The following is a 22,756-nucleotide window of genomic DNA, read 5'->3' as shown; positions in this document are numbered from 1 at the left end:
GAATTGACGCGCTTTTCATGCAAGGCTACCTTGCAATGGCATTGAGGCAAATCTAGAGCCTCCCTCTTTTCCTTCACAACCTCCATCTCTGTCGCTGTCTCTTACGCAGCAAGGCTGGTCTCCCCGCGAATCTCTCGAGCTTTCCGGATTCCCGAAGTGATGTATGGTCAAAGAAGGTGGTTGACCCGTTCCCTCTCTGATCCTACCTTACCTTCATCTTGGACACGCCGGGCGCCGTCCTCTACCATTTCTTCTCATCCTACTTCAGATAGCCTTCAAGACACCCGTCCTGGTGGTCTTCCCCAGTCATTGTTGAACACCCAGCCGACGTCGACGTCGCCTATCGAACCAAGCGCTACCAATCTGGCTTCCGTATCGAATTCGACTACCTTGAAACAACATGGGCAACCACCCACCCTGAACGATGGCCAACTGACCCCTCAGCGTCTCCCGCAGCGGACTGCAACCCTGAAAGACGAGACACGTGCTTGTCGCCAGGCTGGCCCTGCACATCCCTCCCGTCACCCCAAAAATTCCAGTGATCCGACGGCCCAGGGAACGTCGAAACATTCGAAGAGATCCTCGCACAAATTCACCGTTCCCTCTCTCTCGAACGTCTATACCCCACATCTATTCGAGATAAGGTTGACGCCTGTGAATAGACGAGTGCCAAAGCATCTTCGACCTACAGCATCGTTTACCAACCTTGGAGGTGACTCCATTGATCCCTCTCAGCAATCTACCCCCCGATCATTCGATGTTCGCGTTGAGATTCCACCGCGGAAACGCAAACTGGATGTGAAATCTTCGCATCACACGGTAAGGTCATTGTATTTGACTTGCGTAAGACTTGGTCTGATATGACGATGTAGAAGCCACAGGAACCAAAATGCCCCTCCGGCAATGCGCCACCGCCTACCAGTTTACTTCTCGGCATTAAATCCCCCAACACCCCACTCTCCCCTAAAGCCGACCGTCTAGCGTCCCCGACAATGGGTCCTCCATCTGCTCACCCCCAACAAGAGTCTGAGTTGGATATGCAAGCGACCATTCGTATTATCAAATCTCCATCGAGTGCATGTCCGGAGAACAACCCCTTCCTGACAGAGCCCAATGAGACAGCATCAGAGGAATCTGTCAAAATAGACCTGTCCGAAAGCACCGACCATGGCGAAGAGCAGGTCATCCCTGAACCCGACGTCCCTGAAACGAAGGTGGAGACTTCGGTGAGACTCGAAGCGGAGACGGTAATTGAGGAAATTGCTAAAGCAGTCATTGAAGCCGCTGAGGAGCTTGCTAGCGAGGTCGAGGCGCAGGTTAAGGCGAGCTTGGGAGTGACCGAGAAAAGGGAGTCTGAAACGGAAGAATGTGCGGATAGAGAGGATCCTGTCGTCCCTGATTTCCCGCTCGAGATCAAAAAGGGACAAGACGAAGTAGAACGATTGACAGTTTCGGAGACCGAACCTATTCAGACTGTCGAGACAGCGCAGGAGACTGGCTCAGGTGCGTCCGCCCAACCGGTTTCCCTGGCAGACCCGGAGGTGTCTGTCGAGGCAACCCCACCCGCAGAACTGAAGATGGAGGAGACACCGCATGTTGCAATAAAGGTGATAGAGACCCCCCAAGCGAACGAGCATCCCGAACCGGCAGACACAACGACACCGTGGTTGCCTGGGACAAAGAGCATCGGATCAACCACAACGGCAGTCGAGTCGAAACGCCCTGAATCACTCGCCGAAACCTTGTACGAGCGCTCCATCCCAGGTACACAGAAGTCCAACCTCCGCTCCCGGTCTCGGGCCAAAAGTCGCATAGAAGAGCCTGAGTCACTCCCGAAATCCTGTGCTGCAACGACCGAGAACCAGATTCCTGCTCCAAATCCGACAAAACCCCCTCCCGCACCTCAACCAGAGGCGAAACCCAAGCCTACTGAGCCGAAGGAGTCCGCTCAGAAGAAGCCAAACTTCGCCGCAGGAGATGATTTCGACACGGACAACGAGCCATCGTGGGCATGGGAGGAGTTGCTCAAGCAAATCGATGAGGAGGAAGAGAAATACAAAAAGGGACGGCACGCTGCCGATGTCAACATGTGGTGGATAGGCTTTGAGCTCGCATGGGAAGCGAACGTGAGGAAAGGGAGACCGCTCAGGTCATGGCTTGACGTGGAGAAGAATTGGCCGAGGGATGCCGAACGGGAAAGAGAGGCGAAAGTCAGTGAAACTGTCAGTGATCCCAGCAGGCTTCCGAAAAAGGTACCCAGTCAGCAGGAAGAGGCAGGTTCCAAGACGAACGCCGATCCCTCAGGAACCAATCCATCTCCGCAAGGCGAGAAAGATTCCGTCGTCACCTCGTCCACGAGTACCAACACTTCCTCCCTGACAACTCAGAAAGATAAGGAAGAAAACCAACGTCGAAGTTCTACAGGCAGCCTTAAAGGCGATATCTGGAAGATGTGGAAGGAGACCGAGCAACGCTGGGCGGAGGAGGAGCGCACAGAGAAGGAGAAACCAAGAGGGCCGGAGCCAGCACCAGCGGCGGCCTCGCAAGAGCCACCACGTTCGAAATTGTTCAACAATGATACCTTTCCTCGGAGTCGGTATTCGAGACGACGCGGCTCTGCCTGGGAGGAACGTCCCCGTAAGCCCGAGGAGACCCGAAAGGAGGCTGGTGGCGAACATTCCCAGCCGCAACCACAACCTCACCACCATTCGTATTCTTACACTCAATATCCCCAACAGCAGCAAGCTTACCCTCAACATCAAGGTCACTGCTATTCTCAGCCCTTCTCCCAATGGCAGCGGCGCCAGTCCGATGCAGCTCCCCCGCCGCCTCCACCTCAACCCAATACTACTCAGCATTCAGGCACTCAATCGCGTCGAGATACTTTCTCCGGGACCCAAACTCGCCCCAAGAAAGAACCCCGCATCCCACTCAAGATCCGTATTCCCGAAACGCCCATGGGCTCGGCATGGAGGGCTTACGAATCACGCTGGGAAACACTGCTCAACTCCCAAGGACCTATCACTTTCGCTTCCGTTCCATGGCCAACCCATCACCGACCCGCTGACCCCACCGCGATCACGATCTACAACATCGCCGCTTTCTTACTCTCACCCGAACACTCCAACGTCATGACCGCACGCGACAGACTGCGTAACGCCGTGAGGAAGTGGCATACAGATAAGTTTACGAGATTTGCGAATCGGATCGTCCCTGAGGATAAAGCGATGATCGATGAAGGGGTGGGCATCGTTGCGCGGGCGTTAACACAGCTCCTCGAGTTGGAGAAGAGACGTAGTGGTTAAAGATCTCATCTTGGTTACACGTATGATACCCTCCATTCTTTCTGCCTCCTGCATTTGTCTTTTTTTTTCCGTTAGCATTTCATTGTATAACTGACATCGACGTCGGCCTGCAACCGTTAACCTTCGAACACTGACACTTTCACTTTCGGGTTCTTGCTCTTTTTTCTCCCTTTACATCATGGTCAGGGCTATCCTTCGTTCGAATCGATATCCGCCAATCAAGGGAGCGCGGACATCGTATGAGGTAGACATGGGTAATTTTGGCAATTGATTTACTTCGTCTTTTCGCACCGGCTTGCGCTCAGCATTGAACCCAACGCATCATTTCACCGATCTATACTCGGACGATGTACTTCCCCGTATCTTGGCATAGCCAATACCAACTCCCATTTTTCTTCCGTTTGGAATCCCGAAGAATTATACATGTGCCCAACGGTGATAGAGCTGAAGTTTGATTCTTTTCAGCAGCACAAACGTGTAGGCGAAACTGCAGCCCAACAAGTATATAAAACAACCGTCATCATCGATTACACCATTCAACCGACGTGTGCCTCAGCTTCCTTTATCATTGTACACATGATGTTGTCTCATTGGGCAAAACATGCCCACTGGCGAGATGCATTCACAGAGCCATTTCAACCTTGGATTCCCTAATCGGGTCTGTCCCGGTTGTTCGCCCCTCGGCACACCGATGGACTTCCCATGATTGGGCAGCTTCCCGGAGTTGCCGTGGAAGCTAGAATGTTCCATTCCCTTGGGTCATCAAATGAAATGAGCACGACGCACCATGGCTCCCGCGTGAGGCCGAATGGTGAGAGAGTCTGTATGCTCCAGGCGACTGCGTGCGTGGTTACGGCCGGTACGGTATCGACAATAGGTGCTTGGACTGTCCAGGCACGAAGTCAAGATGTCAAGCTTAGCGTAAAAACAGGTATTTCAATAATTTTGAACGAGGGGAGTGAAGTTGCAGATTGTTCTTCGAAGAATATGAAGAATTGATGATAAGAAGCGAAAGAGCTGGAGTAGGTGATAGTACACGCTGCCATTCATCCGAAAAAATCGAGATGCATTCGCAGGAAGCAAATCGCAAAAGAAGATAGAGTCGATCGGGAAGTTGGAATGGGTTGTGACCACCTCGCATGCGCAGTCATTCCTTCAGGGAGGAGGGGTCTTTTGGTGGACTCGAAGAGCTAGCTCCGATGCTGGGTGACGTGAGGGTACCATGCGGGCCAATCGACGGCTGTGAAGCATGTGGGATCCTAAAACGAGGGGCGAAAGAAGATTGAGGAACGATGTTATCGCATTGAAAGTTGATGAGTAACACGCACTGCTCGGGCTGAGGGATCGCAGCTAAAGGAAAGAAGAAGCAAGGGAATTAAATGGCGTGCTGAGTAAGTTGGGAGCCATTGTTCCACTCACTTCCGACACTGGCTTGAGGTGCTACGCCAGCTTTCGAAAGAGCGTAATCACCAGAATCAAAGTACTTGCGTTCCTATTATTCATCAAGAGGGAGCAGCAGAAAAAAACGTTGGATAGTAATAGCCAAAGTTTCATTAGGCTGCGGCGATCGTGTTGGGCGATAACGGCTACTAACCTTTTGCATCTTCGCAAGCACATTCTTGTGTGTGGGTAGCTTTCCATACTTCTCAAACAATTTCTTCTCCTCTGGACTCTAATACGGATGACAAAAAAAGATCAAAGATTTGAGCGGCTGTTCCAACATCCAAAATTCACGAGGCATTGCCCGGCAAAGTGACGTACCAACTTACTGATGTCAACCTTCTTGCGCTGTGCTGGAAGCATTGTCGTGGAGGGGGGATCTGGGGGTGTGCGAAAGGCGGAGAGAGGCCGTCTTTCGATGCTGAGTAGACTTGGATCGGCGAAGGAGCGGGTGTTGTTGTGTGTGTGGCCTTTGTTGGGTGACTCCAAGCTTTATTATGGACATTGGCGGCTCAGCCCGCCGCAACACATGACTTGATGGACAACACAAAAAGCTGGCTTCTATTGTCAACACAGAAAATCTCTAGAAAATAATTGGCTTTCATTATACCCTTATGCTTTTTTTTCAAGAATCAAGGTACAATCTCCTGTTCTCGCGACGCCATTGTGGAGCCTGACATAAAGCTGGGACTCCGGCCCCATGGGATCCGATACGCGGGTGGTGGAAGGATTGTTGTGAGCCTCGAAGCACGAGAACCGCATCGACGGAGTACTACCAGGATTGGCGAGCCCCGAGGCTTGATACATTACCTCTAGACGAGCCTGCACCAGTTGCTCCAGAAGAGTGAAGCAAAAAAAAATCTCTTCATGTATAGCTCTCAAGTTAATCACTGAGGAAAAAGATTCCATGATAAAATCATGCACACGTGAGGATTCCGTGAAAAATCTTAGCACTGTGTAGGATTCTTGGTGACAGGATTTTTCGTCGATCCTGTTGCACGACAGGATTGGGGTTTCAGACTATCTAAATCCTGCGCAAGGAGGATTTTATCATCAAAACTTATGTGCACCATAATCTTTCAGCCGTAATATTACTATATTGTAATGCGTGTTATGACATATATTTAGGTGTACATCACGAACCTATGTCCTGTTGGGCACCCGTAGATAGTTCGAGACCAGGATCCGCTGCGATCTACAACTGCCCACATGGATCCACCCCCCCAACCCTGAGTCGACCAACAACAGTACATACAGCGTCTAGATTCACAACCTCGATGTATGAAACTGTTTTGAAATATGCTAGTTCAGAGATTCCATCATGTCCGATTTCGCGATTACAGCATATTTTGATATCGACGTTGACTTTGGAAGCGTCATTTCTCTTCGGCTCTTCGGGTGCATCGCGCACGCTCATGTCCCCGAAAAATTCCAGAAAAGGATTGGAGTGCAAGTTGTCGAAGGGACCCACATCGGATTCATAAAGGAGAGTGCTCGGGTGCTCCATGACCATGAGAAGCGCCAGATTATAAAAGCGCGCGATGTCGATTTTTTCGACACAGGAAGTAGGGAATGTGTCGGGGTGGAAATGGATGATAAGGATGGGGAAATGGGGAAATGGGGTGTAGGAAACAGATCTAAGGGCGTCACAGAACGTCAGAATGGCGACTCAGGGGGCGAAAGTCAGAAACAATGGCATGAGCATACCAAAAAACCAAAATTCGCGCATCCAAGATCCATCCACATTAATGCAAAGGGACCGCACGAAGAAGCCCCATCGTCACAGACTCCACTCCTCATCGATCGAGCCTGAAGCGCCCAGAAGATCTTCCAAAAGCACCTGATATAGCCTGGCGCAAGTGAGGCAGCGGACGATACAAAGATGCTAGTGGGCATCTACAAGCTGTGGCGTTCCAGAGAAGCTGTGGCCTATAGGAGTAATGGAGCCCTTGATTTGAACATATTAACGCCAGATGCAGAGTAGCAGAGACCCAATAGTAATGGGGATGTTGCAGAGCAATGAGTTGGGCATATAGCACTTCGATGTGTTGTGTCGGTCTGTTTGTTTCGGCCCTTGGGTTAACTCAATCCCCGTGATTTACAACTCGCCTCAATCTAGCCAGAAGTGAACAATCTCCCAGATCGGTTGGGGGCGGGGGAGGCCAGAAGCGGTCCGTGAAGGTGTACCCTTTCTCTCGGAACAATGCACTTATGTGTGGTTCACATTCGTGCCATGACTGTTGCATCTTCATGTTGGTAGATCGAGCTCCCGGCAGAAGATAACACGTGTAAGGAGCCATTTAACCTCTTTTTTGTCTTCAAAAACGGACTAGAGTCATACAGCGCAAAAGAAACGCGTCCAGGGCCGATTCCAATGCCATGCAGAATGCGTGTAAGCCCTCATCATTAAATCATTGAATGCTTAACACCTTAACTTCAGGAATCCATTTGCACGCGCCTAAATTTCCTTCATTTCTGATGACTTTCAGGTCAGATAACCCAACTCGTCGCTTCAACCTCAAAACTTGTCACCGGTACTAGGGCATCGGCAAGAAACCGCAATGTGGCCACCCATCTTTACCACATACTGTTGTTATGAGTAGACTGGCGATCGGCAGCTGCACTGCTCGCGTGATAACGAGGGACTAAGGTAAGTACTAAGGCTGATTATTATTACGTTTAACTATGGCATCTTTTATAATACAGCAAGGCCGTGATTGGCACACTCACCAATTGGGAAAGCGGTGATGCGTGTGTGAGATGTTGCATGCTAGCGCTGTGCATGGGACATGTTGCCAGAATGGTAACATGACTCGTAATCCAACATGTGCGTGCTTAACATCTCACCATGTGCTTCTCTCTCACTAGTAACGGTGCTAGGCACTAAATTTAACTCAACCACAGTATAATATGTCGCACCAAACCCCTGCCTCTATGCTTTTCTCCAACAACACTCATGGCACTCTCGACCCCCGTTGTTCGCTTCAAACCTTTTTTGCTGTTCAAGTCCTTGACACTGCGACAACTTTATGACCCCTCACTTTCGATTGTCGTTTCATCATGTTTTTGCAGCATTCCACTCATATTGTCCCATACCATCGTGTCGACTAGTCAATATATAATCCTGCCTCCAGTCAGACATAAGCCGTCATTAGACAAGATTTGACCTGCATTAGAGCATGATTCCCTATGATATCATCACGGATAATTACCTGATAAAAGGATTATTCCCTGTTATTCAGCAGGACTTTTTGACATGATTCTGGTCACAATCATGTACGGCAGCAGGATTGTTCTAACATAGAAAATTTAGACAAAATCCTGCTTCTCAGTGGGACTTTTATCCTACTTCACGGAGGATTTTCTCATGGAATTTTTTTTCTCAGTGTAATTCTGCGCGTGACGAAAGAACAAAAATTAATCAAAGAAATAAACGCGTTTCGTGCAGGGTGACCTTCTATAGTAGTTCCTGGCCGGTCTTAACTTTAATGAACGCTGCATGCCATGGCATCTCAGGTCAATAAAACAAAACCGAAGATAGAATCTGGGACAGCATCTCTCGACTGTATCAAGTCTGCAGCTAGTCGCTCTCGGAGACAACGAGATCATTCCTCTCCATAGGCGGTTGCGCTTCGGGACTACTAACATGGTTCTTCCTACAATTGCGCGAACTCGCAGGATTATTGAGCATCAGCACGGTCGTGATATAGAAGACGAAGACGAGGCTTCTTGTGCATGAAACGGATCAGTTGATTGTTGCAAGATATCCTGCATGTCGAGCTGCTTCCCTTTGTGGGAGTACAAATGACCCTTTCCCGGATTATCGACCCACGCGGCAGTCTGAGCAAGGGTTATACCCCTAAGTGCGATAGAACCAATGCGAGCTGTATGTCCGAGCGTTTGTATGTGCAGAGCAATGTCGGGAGATGGTATCGTCATCAGATGCACAGCAGTGCATTTTTCTCTTCAAAGGATTTCTTGGATCCAGTGCGAGCCATGCATCGCATACGCGGGGAGTAACCCCATTTGCTGTTGCCTCGGAGCGGCTTCAATGGATCCTCCCAGGCGATGAGGCCGCAACACAAGTACGGCACCATATATACCATCAATAACACAATTGCTCTCGCCGATACAGTCAATGTTCGCGGCGGTTACTCTACAGGAGCCGTACAACTTACAATACACATACATTCGCAGAAGAGACTGAACAGCACATTACCATAACCGAGGTATATATATGCAAGTAGGCCAACAATATTCATAACAAACCACACTGATCTAGGATACCCTGGTATGATTCAGTTATCAGCCCATGCAGCGACCTATTGGTGGGATCGGCAAAATTCAGCTCGTACAAGTCGAGAGATTGATAGTGCCAAATTCCGGGTTACTCACCCAACTGAAGCCATGGAACTGCGCCTGATCTGCGGTAGATAACTGTCCGTGCACCGGGGTTAAGGTGGGTTGCTCCCGCGTGAACTCTGTGTCGAAGTTGCTGACATCAGATGGATTGGCCTGGATGGCAAGGTGTGTGAGTCATCAAGATTTAAAACACAAGAAACGAAATGAATCTGTACATACAATTGTGGGGAAATATGGGGGTGGAATGCGCTTATGGAGCACATCATCAAAGTTGGTATCCTTGAAGAATGGATGACGTTTGATAGGCTCCGCATCGTCCGGTCCAGATCCAAGACGTCGCCCAGCGTCACGGGTTAAAAGCTGTGAAATTTTCGTGAATACCAAATTCAGATCGATCCTAATGAAGTACCTTCTGTAGGATTGAGACCGCGTCCCTAGGCATTGTGATGGGATACAGAGGTTCGTCTTCCAGGATAGCGTCAAAAATTTCCTCCTCGTCATCACCACGGAATGGCGATTGCCCCAGAAGCATCTCATACATCAAGACGCCAAAGGCCCACCAATCGACGGCTCTTCCATAACGTTGTTCGAGTAGGATCTGGGGGATTATTCAATGACTTGATGGCAGGATAAATTTGAAGTGGCAACTAGCCTCTGGTGCCATGAATTCGGGCGTCCCACAAAACGTGCTTGTCGTCTGTCCATAGCCCATACTCTCCTTACAGAGACCGTAATCGGCAACCTTTACATGACCGTCCAGCGTTAACAGAATGTTATCGAGCTTTAGATCACTGGAAATTTTCTTGTTATGGAGAAACATAAATAGAGGCGCTTACACTCACCGATAGATGATGTCATTAGCATGGAAGTACTCAAGGGCCAGAAGTACTTCGGCCGCATAAAACTTTGCTTGCCTAAGCGAGAATTGCCGGCGCTGGATGTGAAGCATAAGATCGCCGCCGCTCACATATTCCATAACGAAGTATATGCGCGTCTCTGTCTGGAAACAAGAATGAAGTCCCAACAAGAATGGGTGTCGCTCACGGGCCGCTGTGAGGAAGACACGCTTTTCCGATTGCGTGCTGTGTCATGATATTGGTAATCTCAACTCCGCCAATGCAACTCTGCGTCTCACCTTTCTACTTCGTCATTGTCGATGATAAATTCCTTCTTCAACACTTTGATGGCATACAAGTTATTGCTTCGCTTTTCTTCAGCCAGCATGACTTTCCCGAAGTTCCCTTTCCCTAGGACAGCGAGGAAGTTAAAGTCGTCAAGACCAACTTTCCTCCTCTTATGCCGAATTGGCGAAGGGGGAGCGACTGAGGTAGGAGTACCCAGGCCGGTGGAGTATTGCCTTCCAGGTGATGGATAGATGTCCGTCCGAACTGGAGGGCCCATCCTTCCAGGTGGTGTCTGGATTCAAATTGTCAATGACCAAAGACGCAGGGCGGCAAAGTCAGTGCGTTACATACGGGGTCGGGAGGTTTCTCTTCCGAGCGTCGTGGTAACGCAAGAGGTGGCCCAGGATATCCAGCGGTGCGGGGATCTATGCGAGGATCTGGATACGGTTGAGCCTGAACAGCTTTCGGAGTTGGAGGAAGGGGAGGCAGTCCGCCTTGGGGAGAGTGGGGAGAACCGTAACGAGGATCGCGAGGCTCCTGATATGGCGGGGCTTCCATGGAACTACGTCCAGAACTGATATCAACGCGATTAAAGTCGTTCACCACCGTCTCCAATGGGGGAGGTTGTGGCGCTGGGGGAATTGGCTGCGCCTTGGGTGGCCTTTGCTGCTGTTTAACTTGCTTCTGGTGAGACTTGATATCATGAATTTGGCTTAGCAATATGTTTGCTGTCTCCATTGACATTCCACAAAAGTCAGGGACCAGATGAGCGCAGCTCGCATGACAGGTGATATCACATTCTGAACAGATAGATAATCGGCATGGCCACAAGTAGAGAAATGAAATCAATATCTTACCACTGCACTTTTTTGCGTCTTTTCTTCCTAACGGCAACATATAACCACAATGGCAGCACCAGTTAGCGCTCATGTTTGTCATGGTTTCGAATCGGTGCGGTATGCGATGGTTAATCTTATCCTCGTCAGCCTCCTGAAATTACTATTCAGAGGGGGTTGGGACATTTTCGATGAAGATCTCACCGTCTCGGCATTAGACTTCGATATGCATTTCGTAACCGCCTTGGGGTAGCATTCCCGGTGGCATGTATACCGGCAATCCTCGCATTGGTAGCCAGAAGCCTTCAGCAAGAAATCGCCGCATAACGCGCAACGCATCAATTGATAGAATGATCGCTGCACGAATTTATGGCCATTCATCTCGTGCACTTGGCCTTTCCGGACACGGACGGCGCCTTGACGTCCAAGACCACCAGCATCAGGTCGGCGCTTCACATTCTCTTTGACTATAAACAGAAACCATCAGTGGGACTGCAGGTAGACGAACAGTGGTTGCGTACCGAAGTTAACATAAAGGTTTAAAGCACCTGCAGGCTCCACCGCGAACCAGGCGGCTACACCTTCCTGTGCTCCACCTGTGCTGGATGGACCTCCGCCGGCGGGGACTGAAACTAAATTGAGTGGAGAGTTCATGTCGCCACTAGCCCCTGGGTTTTCAGGTGGTGCAGGACCACCGGAGCCTTGCATTGCACCAGCGGCAGTAACCCATGCACCTTGCGATTCATTTCCGACCCTCTGACGCCGTAAAGCATCAACGATGTCGTTTAGCCTGAGCCAGAATAGACCGATCGGTGTAGGCTGATCTCCAGGCTGCTTGTCGTAAATGGCGATCTCCACTTCGCTCGCCTTGTCAACAGTGATTTCGAAATCCTCATTCCACCGGTCTGTCCGAGAAGGGCGGGAAGTTGCTCGCGAGGTCCCTTCGACTTTGATGACGACGGTAGTCTCATTGTATACCTTGGAGGATCGTTTCAATAGAGGTGAATGGTCGAGTTCACGGGCTGAGTTCACGGTGACGTAGAATTTTCCAGACAGTGGCTTCCGAAGGTTGTCCTTCCGATCGCCGTCGGCCGGAGACATTTCTGGCAATTCATGTCAGAATGAGTGAGACTCGATGCACCGGCGGTGCTTACCTTCCTCTGCTTGCGGATCATCAAGTATATGCAGATTACGATAGCGTTTAAGAGCGGTCTGAAGAAGTTGGATCTTCTTCTCGCTCTCTATCCTTTTAATGTCAGCGTCGGCGCGACTTTTCTTATCACCGTCAGCTTGGTACAGTTTAGCCATTTGTATGATCGCCTTTTTATACTGCAGCTCTACTTGAAGCTTGAATTCGAGCTGCTGGAGCATTTTGGTGATTTTGGCGGTGGTATATGGTGTGTCAGCCTTGATCAGATCTGGGTGGTCCATGTCAGCGACACCAGAGACACCCAATCTTGGGTAAACATGACATACCCAAATTATTATATTGCTTGGGACGAGGCGAATTGGCAAGAGACGTGTTAGGGGGATAATTAGTGGGCCCATAGTCGTCGCCAAAAGTTGGTGGTGGAGGTGGAAGTGCACGTTCCCGATCAGATGGTCGGGGGCTATTGGGGACCCCCGAAGGTGTTCCGGGATGTAGGGCGCCGGGACTATCACCAGGGCGGAGTCCACTTGGGGTTGATGCACGGAGGGTTTCGTTCTTGCGGGCCTGCAGCTCTCGTAGGGTTTGCTCAAAATAAGTTAACTGTCGCTGAGACTCTCGTATCGCTGCATCGGTGCGTCTGAGTACGTCCTGGTTCCCAGTAGCTCTCCTCAAGTTCTCTGAAGCTTGGATGAGCTTGCGTTCAGTTTGTATGCGCTTGTAAACATCCTGGATTTTCTGGTCAAGCTCGTGTGCCTGAGAAACCAAAATACGAAGATCAGGATCATCCAGATGCCCCGTAGAGGCAGACAGACCATTTGAAGAAATTACCAGGAGTAGACGTAAAGCTTCAAACCACTATCGCAGTTGATCGGGTTGGCGCGCTGGAACGAGCAGAGCCCGATTTACTTTACGTAATCACCCTAGCGCTAAAGGTCAAGTACAACAGTTAAAAATCACGCACGGGAATATGGAATATTCGTAAATACAGCGGATGAACCATAAGTAAAGTGCAAATACAAGAAGCATCGTAGAAATACACTAGTCAAGCCTGGAAGCCACCAGCAACAGACGTAACCAAGGGGGGAGATGGGCCGATAATGGCACAATATACACGTTATTTATAAAAAGCCTGACTCCTGAAGCAATCTCGCCATTTTCTCATCTTCGCGCTCGCGGGGTTCGAGCTTCAGGCTGAGTTCCCAAAAGTAGTCAGATGTTTGTTCGAGAGTGAGAGCGTCATCGATAAACTGCCGAATGACGGGGATGACGGACAGGCTGTAAGGGTGAGACTGGTAACGCTTGATTTCGGCAATAATGGCTGCCGCCTTAAGACGTTTTGCGAAGTTGATAAGATCACCTTCTTTGACCAGCTTGTCTTTCATTCCGTCTTGAATGAAAGTGAGGGTCGTGAGGTATACGCCTGGAAAAGAGTACAGCCATTTACATAGGCATCAAGGGAAACCAATATGGATAAAACGCACCGATGAAAGGGACGCACGGCAACGACACTTTGGACAGCATATTACGGTACTCTGCCAAGTTCTTTCCATGCTAAAAATGCAAGATGTAACGCAATTAGTTGACAGTGCCCTGCCTCATGGGCGGATTACTGTACCTGCATTGTTTTCTCAATGTCATCTAGAACAGCGATATTTCGTCTCGATACCACGTCCCATGTTCTCTTTAATCGGCGTATGGGCGGTGAATTGAGGGCAGCAACCAAGGCAGCCATTGTGGAGAAGTTATTCAATGAACGGCAGCGCTTCCGGTTGAAGGTGAGGTCCAAAGTTCCTCATGCCACAGCGTATTAGACCTACCTCGGCCGTCAGAATGAAGTGCTTGATCAACAGAGCCCTCTTCCGAGGATCGTCCTTGGACAAAACGGCATCATTTACCCAGTCAGCAAGCTTTGTGCAAATGCGAATCACGACATAAGTTTTGCAGGGTATCCATGTATTAGATTAGCCTCGTACCTTGTTACTCATGGAAATAATTGCCCGAATGCTGTCGTCATCAGACTGACCGTCCTTTGCCCGAGCCAAGCAATCCATCGCACGAATTTTCATGAACAATTCACTCTCCTTCAAAGTAAGTTGACGTGCAAATTCGAGAGGGTCGATATCCAAAAGCTTTAATTTACGATTCCCACTGACTCGAGGGACTACAGGGGCGGGGGCAGCGTGCGGCGTATGGCTTACCGGCAACTTAGTTACCCCATGCCCTTTGGTATTCTGCGGAAGGGCTGAGATGACACGGTTCATGACGATCATCGATGTATACTCACAATATTGTCGAGGAGGTTAATCAGTAACTTCATTGGAACATACTCTTTGATATATTTTGTTGCAAAATCTCTGATTCTTGCCAGGATTGCAACATCATTAGGACCGATCACGTCTTCTTCTGACAGAATGGCTTTAATGGTGTTGACAGCACTGCGTCACAAAACGTTATAATGTGATGATTCAATTGGTTTGGGCGAAACCTACCGTATGCGAACTTTGGCTTGTAGTTTGACTCTCCAATCCTCATATTCATCAGGAGTGATGCCTTCTGGGGGTTTAATTTCAAAACGAGCAACGAGGAGATCAAACAGTTCATTCAAGTTGGTGAACGACTTGAAAGTCATAATGAATGTGTCAAAGAATGTGTTATCTAATCCGACCGGAAGTCAGTGGCGACCTTGTGCAATTGAATCTAAACGAACCTCGAGTAGCATGGGTAGTTAGAGTTTCTACCAAGGCCTCCAAGGTACCGCCGCGGACGCTTCCGTCAGGCATGAGTCTGAGATCTTCTTCCCTGTAGGATGGCCGAAGGTACCAAGGTTGCTCCTCTAGATCAGGAGCATCTTGACCCAAGATTTCCTTAAGGTTTTTCTTGGCAACAGGAGTTGTCTTTGCTTTTAGTCGTTCGAATTCTACAAATGCACTATGATTAACACTGCACTCCGCTTAGTTAGTGTATCAAAAATTACCATCGTCTGAGTCTGGAGTGACGGGTCGAGCGTTAGATGCGCTCGTGCTCATACCGGATGGTTCGGGAGATGATGAATTAGGCACGTTAGGGTTTGTTGAAGCTTCGCCAAGAGAAGTAGACTGTGACGCCGCTACAGCGGTTAGTTTCAGTTCTGGCGTTGGCCTACTCAGCGCATCACCCATCGACAACATGCTGGATGCGTCTGAAAACGCCCTCTTGCCCGAACCAAACGCATCTTCCATGCCAATGAAATTGTCAATGAACGTCGACGGATCTGAGGCAGAAATTGTGATGAGAGAAGGGTCAATATCAAGACTAGGGACAGAGTAGTGCCCATTTGCCCGCGGCGGAATTGTATCGCGCGCCCTCGCTCGATTGCCTCGACGTGACATGGAAGCTGATCGGCGTGCCTCAGCTTGTGTCTCCGCAATGGCTATTAAGCCTTCCAGCGACACTTGGGCCTGGTTTATGTGAGCAAGGATGGACGATATGATTTGAATGGCCATGTGAGGAAGAGATTTTTGAGAGGATTTGCTGGAAAGTAACTCGGAGGATATATCAACATCTTGGCATACCATGAGCAGTAGCATGCCTTCGTCAAACATCGCTTGCTTAGACGTCTCAAGCTGACGAAGCATTATCCTTGCCTCTTTAGAAGCAGTGACATATTTCGAACCACCACGCCGAGATGCTGTTAGATCAATATATGAAGCAACGTCCACATCTTCTATGAGCGAAAGAAGACTGGAGAGTTCAGTGACAACAACAGGCCCCCTCTCCCTGATCTGAGAGTTTGCTAATTGGACACAAGATGAGTTTTGTGGAAGGTATAGCTGAGAGGGAGACGGCACCTTGTGCTTCCGAAGGAGAGGTACGAACAACTTCGTCCAAGCAGAGCAAAGAGCCGGCAACACGCGCTCGGAGTGCCTTGAACTCCGATGACAAGTTCCTCCCTAAAACCTGACGTTCAGACGAATCTTCCGCTGGTACAAAGCCCAGCGCCTTCGAGTGCCCCCCCAGACCCCCACCAAAACTGCCCAAACCAACGCCTCCAGGCCCTTCGGCAGATTCCAGCACCCCACGAAGACGTTTCACTCTTGACTGAGCAGTCTGGAGCTGAACTTCTGTCACAAATGTAACCACTGCACGATCCAATTCAGCTGCATCATAATCAACGCGTGGGCCAGCCTCTGAAAGTGTCCATGCAGAGTTTGTCTTGTTCGCTCGCGCAGACAATACAAGTTTTGAGAGCGTTGCAGTCACTTTCCGCTGCAATGGCTTGAGCTCCAGCATTGGAGATCGAACCGATTCTGCTGCTTCCACAGTTTGAGGCATCAGGCTCGATAATGGTGATGCAAGTGTTCCTGAAATGTAGAGAAGGTTCCGAACGGCCAACACGACTTCAGTCACACGATCCATCACGAGCGTAGCATTGTTTGTGGGCGAGGAATCTTGTCCATTATACGCAGCACCAATTGCAGTTACCTCCCGAATTGCTTCCCGGGCGGCATTCGAGTATGTCACCAGAGCCTCGGACGATGTGGGTGCGAGTTTGGTCTGAAGATCCCGAGTGTTACGCTCAGCGAGAGCAGTTTGAGGCAAAACATCCCCAACACCAAATGTCGCGGTGGCAAGGTCTACGTGGTCATTGTCAAAGGATGCATCGGCTAGGGACTGGATGTCGGAGGCGTCTGAGTATATGCTAGAACCCCGCAAGACCTTGTCTGCGGTGTCACCCAGCCCAAATAAATCTTGAGTGAAGCCGCGCCGAAGCGCCTGATAGCCATCTTCAACATCCCCGTTGAGGCCAAAGGCATGCTGGGCAGCGCTTCTGGGCTGAGAGATTTGCACGCTCGGTTGAGCCCATGATATTTCCCCATTATGAACATTATACCAATAAACGGATACGCCATCATCAGCGAGACGTCTGACCCAATGGGTTGATTCATACTCCGGATCCACGGAGCGGGAAGAATGCCCTAACGTATCGTACGAAGTGGGCCATCCTCTGGGTGTTGCTTGTTCCGTGTCAACAGCATCGTGGACTTCGCTATGGTTTTCGGATGGGAGGTCTCGGGCTTCCTCTCCGGTCTGCAGATTTCTGTAAAAAATCTGTAGCACATGAGTTCAGGGAATTGCCAATGACCAGTGGCAAAACCATTGAGCTTACTTGTCCGCTGGCGCTTACTTGCGGCGTCCAAAAATCATCTGCTGGCCCCAGTCCATCAGTGGGAGTATCAGTCTGAAAGTAATTATGTGAAGATTGTGGAACCAATGAAGTTGGCATTCCCTCTTCCCGTTCCCGTTGCCCAGAGTCAACATGGTCCCCGAGGCTTGACAGATACGTAGCTTCCTCTTGTGTGAGCAATTCAACGTAATTCCTTGGGAACCAACCACGTTCATCACCCAAGACGCCATCCCACCAACCAGTGTCTAGCTGAGTGAAGACTTCAATGATCGCACCCCTCTTAAAGGCTAGGGCCGAGGGATCTCCTCCCGGGTAATCATACATGGCACGGACTAGAACTCCTGGTTCAAGGTCTTCCGCTTGCACGTCCTCCATCATAGCAAGCCACTGATGCCTATACACGGGGGGTCGGAGGAAGCGATGTTGCTTGTACGGCAAACGCCGGCAATTTCCAACCATTCCGAATCTGTTGTTGTTGAATTTTATCTCGCTTGTTACTTCCTCCCGGGTGTAGCAGAACGTAGATCAGGTACATCTAACAACCAGCTGGCGAGTTACACAGTCCAAAACAAGATGTGACGTTCGTTAACCAGGTCTCAACCACGAAGCGAAATGCGGCCGCACCATTTATGCCAAGAGAGCGTCGAAGGGCAGGGAGCACACTGATGATCCACCTGGCAATTGGAGGCTGCATACTATATACCAGGAGCATGGTTCATACGAATATGCAAGAATTGATAATGACGATGCCAATGGGGCGGAGGCGAATTCTGCTCACGGAATGAAGAGGAAGCTAAGGAGAACGGAAAATTGATGGTGAACATATCACATCCTACTTGTCCCATACTGAAAACTCAAAGGCTTCATACCCTGCTGCCTGGATATGTACGGGATTAGAAGGCTTGTAATGCCCTATGGGATTTGTGTTTATCGCCTTCGGATCCCTAAACGAGTTCTGTCCACATGCACTTATGGCCTGTATGCCATAAGAAATCAAGTTGGTTGATGTAACTGCACGCCAGATGGTAGGACGTCCCCAGTGCGAATGGTTATACAGAGGTATTCCTACGACGGTTTCCAGCAATTTCAGTGTCGAATCCCCTCTTCTTCATGTGTAGGAATATCATGTAGTTGATAACAAGCTAAGCTGAGAACAGGACGCAAACTGGTCCATACCTCTTTCTAACTATAATCACACACATCTGTCGGTCGTCGACCATTTACCAGTTGCCCGCTTACCATGGCAACGCGCCCACGCCCCCCGAACAATTAACGGGATCTAATGCCTCCATAACCGCAACATTGTCAGCAGTCGTCAGCTAGTGGTCTATTTCTGGCAAACTCCCCCCGGAACCTCTAACGCTTCAATGTGCGTTGCTTTTCGGCAGACGCTATCCCTTTTTGCTCCACAAATAATCCCTTTCTCTTCCGAACCGTATCCATATACGCTCTCGCTACATTCTCACGATCAGCCTTCTCGCCCAGGTCTTCCAGCTCTTCTTCGGTCGTTGGCACCCAAAATGGATCCTGGTCAAAGATCTCGTATCTATTGGCTCAAACTATCGTCACCCGTTGTCACAAAGTTCGGGCCGTCCCAGTACTCACCCTCTGAAGATGAGCTGCGGGCTTGCGGCTCCAGAGCTGCGCTTTCGAAGTTCTGAAAACCAGGACTGAGTTGCACGCCGGGCAGCTGTGACCTCCTCGCTTACCGTCAGGAAATCCGAAACTCTCGACCACAGGAATGGTGGCACTAATAGAAAAGAAGGCAGTCCCTTCTTTCATTTCTTCTGAGACAATCCGCCCGCGCCTCCTGGCAATTACACTATAGACCTTCCCAAGCACATCGTCTGGGAAGGGACGGCGAAATTCAGAACCATGAGTCCTCGACAAAGGATTATACGACTAACTAGATGCTTGGATGTCACAGGAATAGATTGCTAGCATGAGACGTGGTGACCAATCTAACATAGCCGTCCGACAGGTCTCTTTTGACAGGGAGACCAGCGATCCACTAATTTGAGCCTTCTTGGCGTTCACTGTCAATAAGGAAGAGTCAATAAGGGAGAGAATATAGGAGCGCTTTATTCGTACCGTTTTCGCCTTCCATTTGAGAGGCATCGTATTCCAAAGATTCTAGGAAGAATGCCACTCCTTCGAGGGGCTCTCCACACATCGGTCCTTGGAAGGTGGCAACCCGAAAACCGGTCTCTAGACTAGTCTCAAACTCCGGAGGTATTAAATTGGTGTCCAGAACATCCTGATGGCTGATGCTATCCTGGCCTTCACGACGACGAGACCGAGCCTTCAGTCTGCAGCGCACACTAAGTAAACCGGCGCAAAGGAAAATAAATCGTTTTATCACCCACAGCATTTTGCTCCCAACCTTGCATCTCCAAACCAGCATATTTGGCCCAATGCGGTTCGGTCCAAATCCCCATATTAGGGGTGCAATGCCTTTCCATTCAGGTCCAGCCTCATCCATAATTTTTTCCAATTCTTCCCAGAAATCTTCATACCTGACCGAGGACTTCTGGTGAAGTTCCCCTTCACTGATGTCTTCGGTGGGTTCCGCGTCGAGGGTGTCTCCAGAGTACTGCGCTGCACTCTCGGGACGAGTGTTCGAACGGCCTATGTCGCGTTGTATGCGTTTCAACAAAGACACATTCGTCTTGAGGAATCGAGTGATGGAGTCGGGCATTGGCACTGCACGAATAGTGAAATTGACTACTTTATGACTTGATGCTGGAAAAGTGCCACGGATCCCAAGTGGTGATTTCGTAGGACGCATATCTTAACCTCCTAGTGCGTGAGATGGCCAATTAGTTGTGAAAACTTACGTACCAGGTGCTTTCACGATAGTCTCGCGGAATGGAACGATTGGCTTGGATGCCTGAATCTTCACTTTCGCAAACCGTTCCTCGAGATCTCTGAGGCAGCGCTGATTGGGAGCAAAGGTGTTGGCTCCTGGTTTATGCAGAGTCAGTGATTATCCCTACCTCCAGATGAAGTTCCCCAGCGCCGAGAATGACCCATTCTCCGGTCTGCTGCTGGAATGTTTCCACACAAGAGTCAGACTGACTTAGAAACTTGAGTCCTTTTACCAAACGAGGCAGAAGCGCTGAGAAATTATTAGCGCAATGCGCGCGCCACACAAATCGCACACTCACCTGGCTCGACGGGCTCGACGGCGATCCGAACGATTGGGGCGACCTGAAACCCTGCGGTGAGCGTAAGGCAGCGGCTGAAATCCTAAATAACATCTCACTTGTCCACCAACGCCTGCGAGATTGATAAGACAGTCCCTGAGGGTGTCAATGTTTTCTAGTGTTACGAAGCTATCTCCGCCTTCAAGAGACACCGACGAAGGCCGACACAGAGTGGCATTTCGGTAGACAGCGCCAGCGAGGCCTTCGATAGCAAACACATTTCCAGCCGACACTTCATTGATTCTCACCAAGTCCCTTCCCATCATTTCATACAAGGCCTCCACACGCACGCATGCGATGAATGGCCCATTTCGGGCATGAGAAGGTGTGGTTCCAGAATCTGCGGAGAACTTGGGAAGGAGACAATAAACGTGTTTCCCAGTTCTGAGAGTACCAGAGTATAATCGAGCAAAGCCAAGCAATACATCGTCGTCTTTATTGCCATCCTCCTGAAAAATTTCCTTCTCGTGCTGACCCGTGGGAACCTTCATGTGGGAATCGTTGAGAGAGATTCCTTCCACAGAAGGCAGCCCCCCGATCTTAGGATCGGTTTGTTTTCTCAGAGGTTGCGGGGCTTCATCTCCCTCCTTTTTCGGGAGGCGATCTTTGGGGACAGCAAACATCTTGCTAACGTATGCCACAACATTGGACGAGTCTCCCTTCCGGCACTCCCAGAGATCCTCTTCTAGCTTTGTTTTCGGAACTGCGGTCGTTTCCTGTAAATCGGGATACAGCATTTTGGGAAGACGTGCGCGTTGAGCGGCAGAAGGAGACGGCAAAATTTCGACGACTGTCTGGAAGGTGCATGTTGATAAGGACAGCCATTGAGAGAAGATGAGGTTCACGACGTGTCGAGTATCTTTGGAGCGAAGATCACGAGGAGGTATCTTGATTTCGAGAGCTGTCACGATCTTGGCCACTTTATCCGGGTTTCTGTTTTGATGTGTAGAGCCAACATTAGGAGTTCGCCAGTCTACTGTGCACATTGAAAGGGCGCCTGGCTTACGGATTCAGAACCACATTCTCATAGACAGCCCAAATGTTCTCGAGGACGAACTGCACAAAAAGTGGTTTCAGATTGCGGCCCTTGAGCTGCCTGTGAGTGACAACACGTTTGAACTTGGGATCCAGGTAGAATTCGCCCCACAAAGCTTTCCGCAAATTCCTCTCATTCACACCCAGTTTTTTGGCGTATAATTGAGCGAATTTCCCAACCCGGAAAGCCCAGCCGTCTATAGCTGATGCAAAAATGACGTTCCCTCGCTCGGGCGCGAAGTACAAATCCTCGTCATCTCGCTCCTCGAACGCAACGCCTCCATCAGCAGAATCATCGCCGGCATGTTCCTCCATGTTAGCGGCATCCATTTCCTTCCTCTGCGCAAGACGCCGCTCACGCTCTTGCCTCCAGCGATAGTCGTCTTCCATGCGTTCTCCCGCGAAAAAGTCTCCCATGACAGCATTCACATTCTCGATAACAAGAATGAGGTGATGATAAGCCTCAGAAGGAGATAGTTTGAGCTCTGTGATTAAACGGTCGAGCTTATTCAGGACGAGAATTGGACGCAACCGTTCATGCCATGCTTGTTTAAGAACTGCAATTGTCTAAGCCATATATAAGCGTAAGACGCTCCGAGCGGAAACTACCCAGCACTTACATACCTGTGTGCACACACCCTCCACTACATCCACGAGAACTAATGCACCGTCACATAATCGGGACGCGGACGATACTTCGCTTAAGAAGTCAACATGACCAGGAGTATCTATCAAATTAATAACATAATCGGCGGAGGCGTCCTCTAGGTTAACAAAGTAAGCGTCAGAAATGCTGCACAAAATGGTGAAGATGATTGTGCTATTACCCCCTGATTCAGTCCTCTTCAGCATTTTGAATCTTAAAGACACAGCGCTGCTCTCCATAGTAATTCCTCGCTCCTGTTCGTCCTCCCTACTGTCCATATATCGAATCTTCCCAGCCATGCGAGCTGAGATGATGTTGTTGGCAGCCAAGAGGGAGTCAACAAAAGTGGTTTTTCCATGATCGACGTGGCCTAACACAGTGATGCACCTCTGCGTTCCAATTTCAGCACTCATCGACGCCCAGCCTAAGCTTTTTTTAGTAAATGTTGAAGGTACAGTCTGGAGGGAGAACCGACTGACTGGACACCC

General features: G+C 49.7%; 7 protein-coding genes across 7 annotated transcripts; 3 read left to right on the top strand and 4 right to left on the bottom strand.

Moving 5' to 3' along the window:
• Nucleotides 1-3: 3 nt before the first annotated feature.
• On the top strand, nucleotides 4-1,410 carry EI90DRAFT_572078 (uncharacterized protein). The gene is made up of 3 exons (XM_039067813.1): nucleotides 4-819; nucleotides 873-1,247; nucleotides 1,301-1,410. The coding sequence occupies exons 1-3, from the start codon at nucleotides 160-162 to the stop codon at nucleotides 1,319-1,321; spliced, it is 1,056 nt and encodes a 351-aa protein (XP_038917509.1). The 5' UTR covers nucleotides 4-159; the 3' UTR covers nucleotides 1,322-1,410.
• A 1,547-nt stretch (nucleotides 1,411-2,957) lies between these two features.
• Nucleotides 2,958-3,305, top strand: EI90DRAFT_2916382 (uncharacterized protein; the record flags this gene model as incomplete). Its single annotated transcript, XM_039054583.1, has 1 exon — nucleotides 2,958-3,305. One exon carries the CDS (start codon nucleotides 2,958-2,960, stop codon nucleotides 3,303-3,305), a length of 348 nt encoding a protein of 115 aa, XP_038917508.1.
• Nucleotides 3,306-4,392: 1,087 nt separating this feature from the next.
• Nucleotides 4,393-5,209, bottom strand: EI90DRAFT_3153687 (camp-regulated phosphoprotein/endosulfine conserved region-domain-containing protein). Its single transcript, XM_039065879.1, has 5 exons — nucleotides 5,067-5,209; nucleotides 4,900-4,977; nucleotides 4,725-4,797; nucleotides 4,634-4,655; nucleotides 4,393-4,564 (listed from the first exon to the last, which is right to left on the bottom strand). The coding sequence occupies exons 1-5, from the start codon at nucleotides 5,106-5,108 to the stop codon at nucleotides 4,453-4,455; spliced, it is 327 nt and encodes a 108-aa protein (XP_038917507.1). The 5' UTR covers nucleotides 5,109-5,209; the 3' UTR covers nucleotides 4,393-4,452.
• Nucleotides 5,210-5,828: 619 nt separating this feature from the next.
• EI90DRAFT_3052221 (uncharacterized protein) lies at nucleotides 5,829-6,926 on the top strand. The gene is made up of 2 exons (XM_039059917.1): nucleotides 5,829-6,382; nucleotides 6,453-6,926. Exons 1-2 carry the CDS (start codon nucleotides 6,067-6,069, stop codon nucleotides 6,587-6,589), a joined length of 453 nt encoding a protein of 150 aa, XP_038917506.1. The 5' UTR covers nucleotides 5,829-6,066; the 3' UTR covers nucleotides 6,590-6,926.
• Nucleotides 6,927-9,043: 2,117 nt separating this feature from the next.
• On the bottom strand, nucleotides 9,044-13,002 carry EI90DRAFT_3145192 (uncharacterized protein; the record flags this gene model as incomplete). Its single annotated transcript, XM_039065242.1, has 14 exons — nucleotides 9,044-9,067; nucleotides 9,141-9,260; nucleotides 9,327-9,467; nucleotides 9,517-9,677; nucleotides 9,756-9,898; nucleotides 9,950-10,189; nucleotides 10,243-10,495; nucleotides 10,579-11,031; nucleotides 11,089-11,221; nucleotides 11,272-11,534; nucleotides 11,589-12,170; nucleotides 12,222-12,485; nucleotides 12,544-12,952; nucleotides 12,988-13,002. 14 exons carry the CDS (start codon nucleotides 13,000-13,002, stop codon nucleotides 9,044-9,046), a joined length of 3,201 nt encoding a protein of 1,066 aa, XP_038917505.1.
• A 181-nt stretch (nucleotides 13,003-13,183) lies between these two features.
• On the bottom strand, nucleotides 13,184-18,327 carry EI90DRAFT_572278 (ras guanine nucleotide exchange factor domain-containing protein). Its single transcript, XM_039067814.1, has 12 exons — nucleotides 18,006-18,327; nucleotides 17,364-17,927; nucleotides 16,045-17,305; nucleotides 15,192-15,989; nucleotides 14,925-15,134; nucleotides 14,707-14,872; nucleotides 14,502-14,652; nucleotides 14,191-14,448; nucleotides 14,035-14,124; nucleotides 13,833-13,979; nucleotides 13,699-13,768; nucleotides 13,184-13,637 (listed from the first exon to the last, which is right to left on the bottom strand). Exons 2-12 carry the CDS (start codon nucleotides 17,838-17,840, stop codon nucleotides 13,336-13,338), a joined length of 3,930 nt encoding a protein of 1,309 aa, XP_038917504.1. The 5' UTR covers nucleotides 17,841-17,927; nucleotides 18,006-18,327; the 3' UTR covers nucleotides 13,184-13,335.
• Nucleotides 18,328-18,737: 410 nt separating this feature from the next.
• Nucleotides 18,738-22,681, bottom strand: EI90DRAFT_3121847 (translation elongation factor 2; the record flags this gene model as incomplete). Its single annotated transcript, XM_039063440.1, has 13 exons — nucleotides 18,738-18,927; nucleotides 18,987-19,038; nucleotides 19,091-19,228; nucleotides 19,289-19,417; nucleotides 19,473-19,690; nucleotides 19,748-20,171; nucleotides 20,223-20,319; nucleotides 20,378-20,499; nucleotides 20,549-20,591; nucleotides 20,647-21,520; nucleotides 21,594-22,189; nucleotides 22,247-22,386; nucleotides 22,450-22,681. 13 exons carry the CDS (start codon nucleotides 22,679-22,681, stop codon nucleotides 18,738-18,740), a joined length of 3,255 nt encoding a protein of 1,084 aa, XP_038917503.1.
• Between the last annotated feature and the right edge of the window lie 75 nt (nucleotides 22,682-22,756).

The sequence above is a fragment of the Cantharellus anzutake genome (assembly GCF_015039405.1).
Source record: "Cantharellus anzutake strain C23 chromosome Unknown EI90scaffold_17, whole genome shotgun sequence".
In the NCBI taxonomy this organism is placed as follows: domain Eukaryota; kingdom Fungi; phylum Basidiomycota; class Agaricomycetes; order Cantharellales; family Hydnaceae; genus Cantharellus; species Cantharellus anzutake.
Note: the sequence above shows the minus strand (reverse complement) of the source record. Positions and strands in the feature narration are given on the sequence as shown.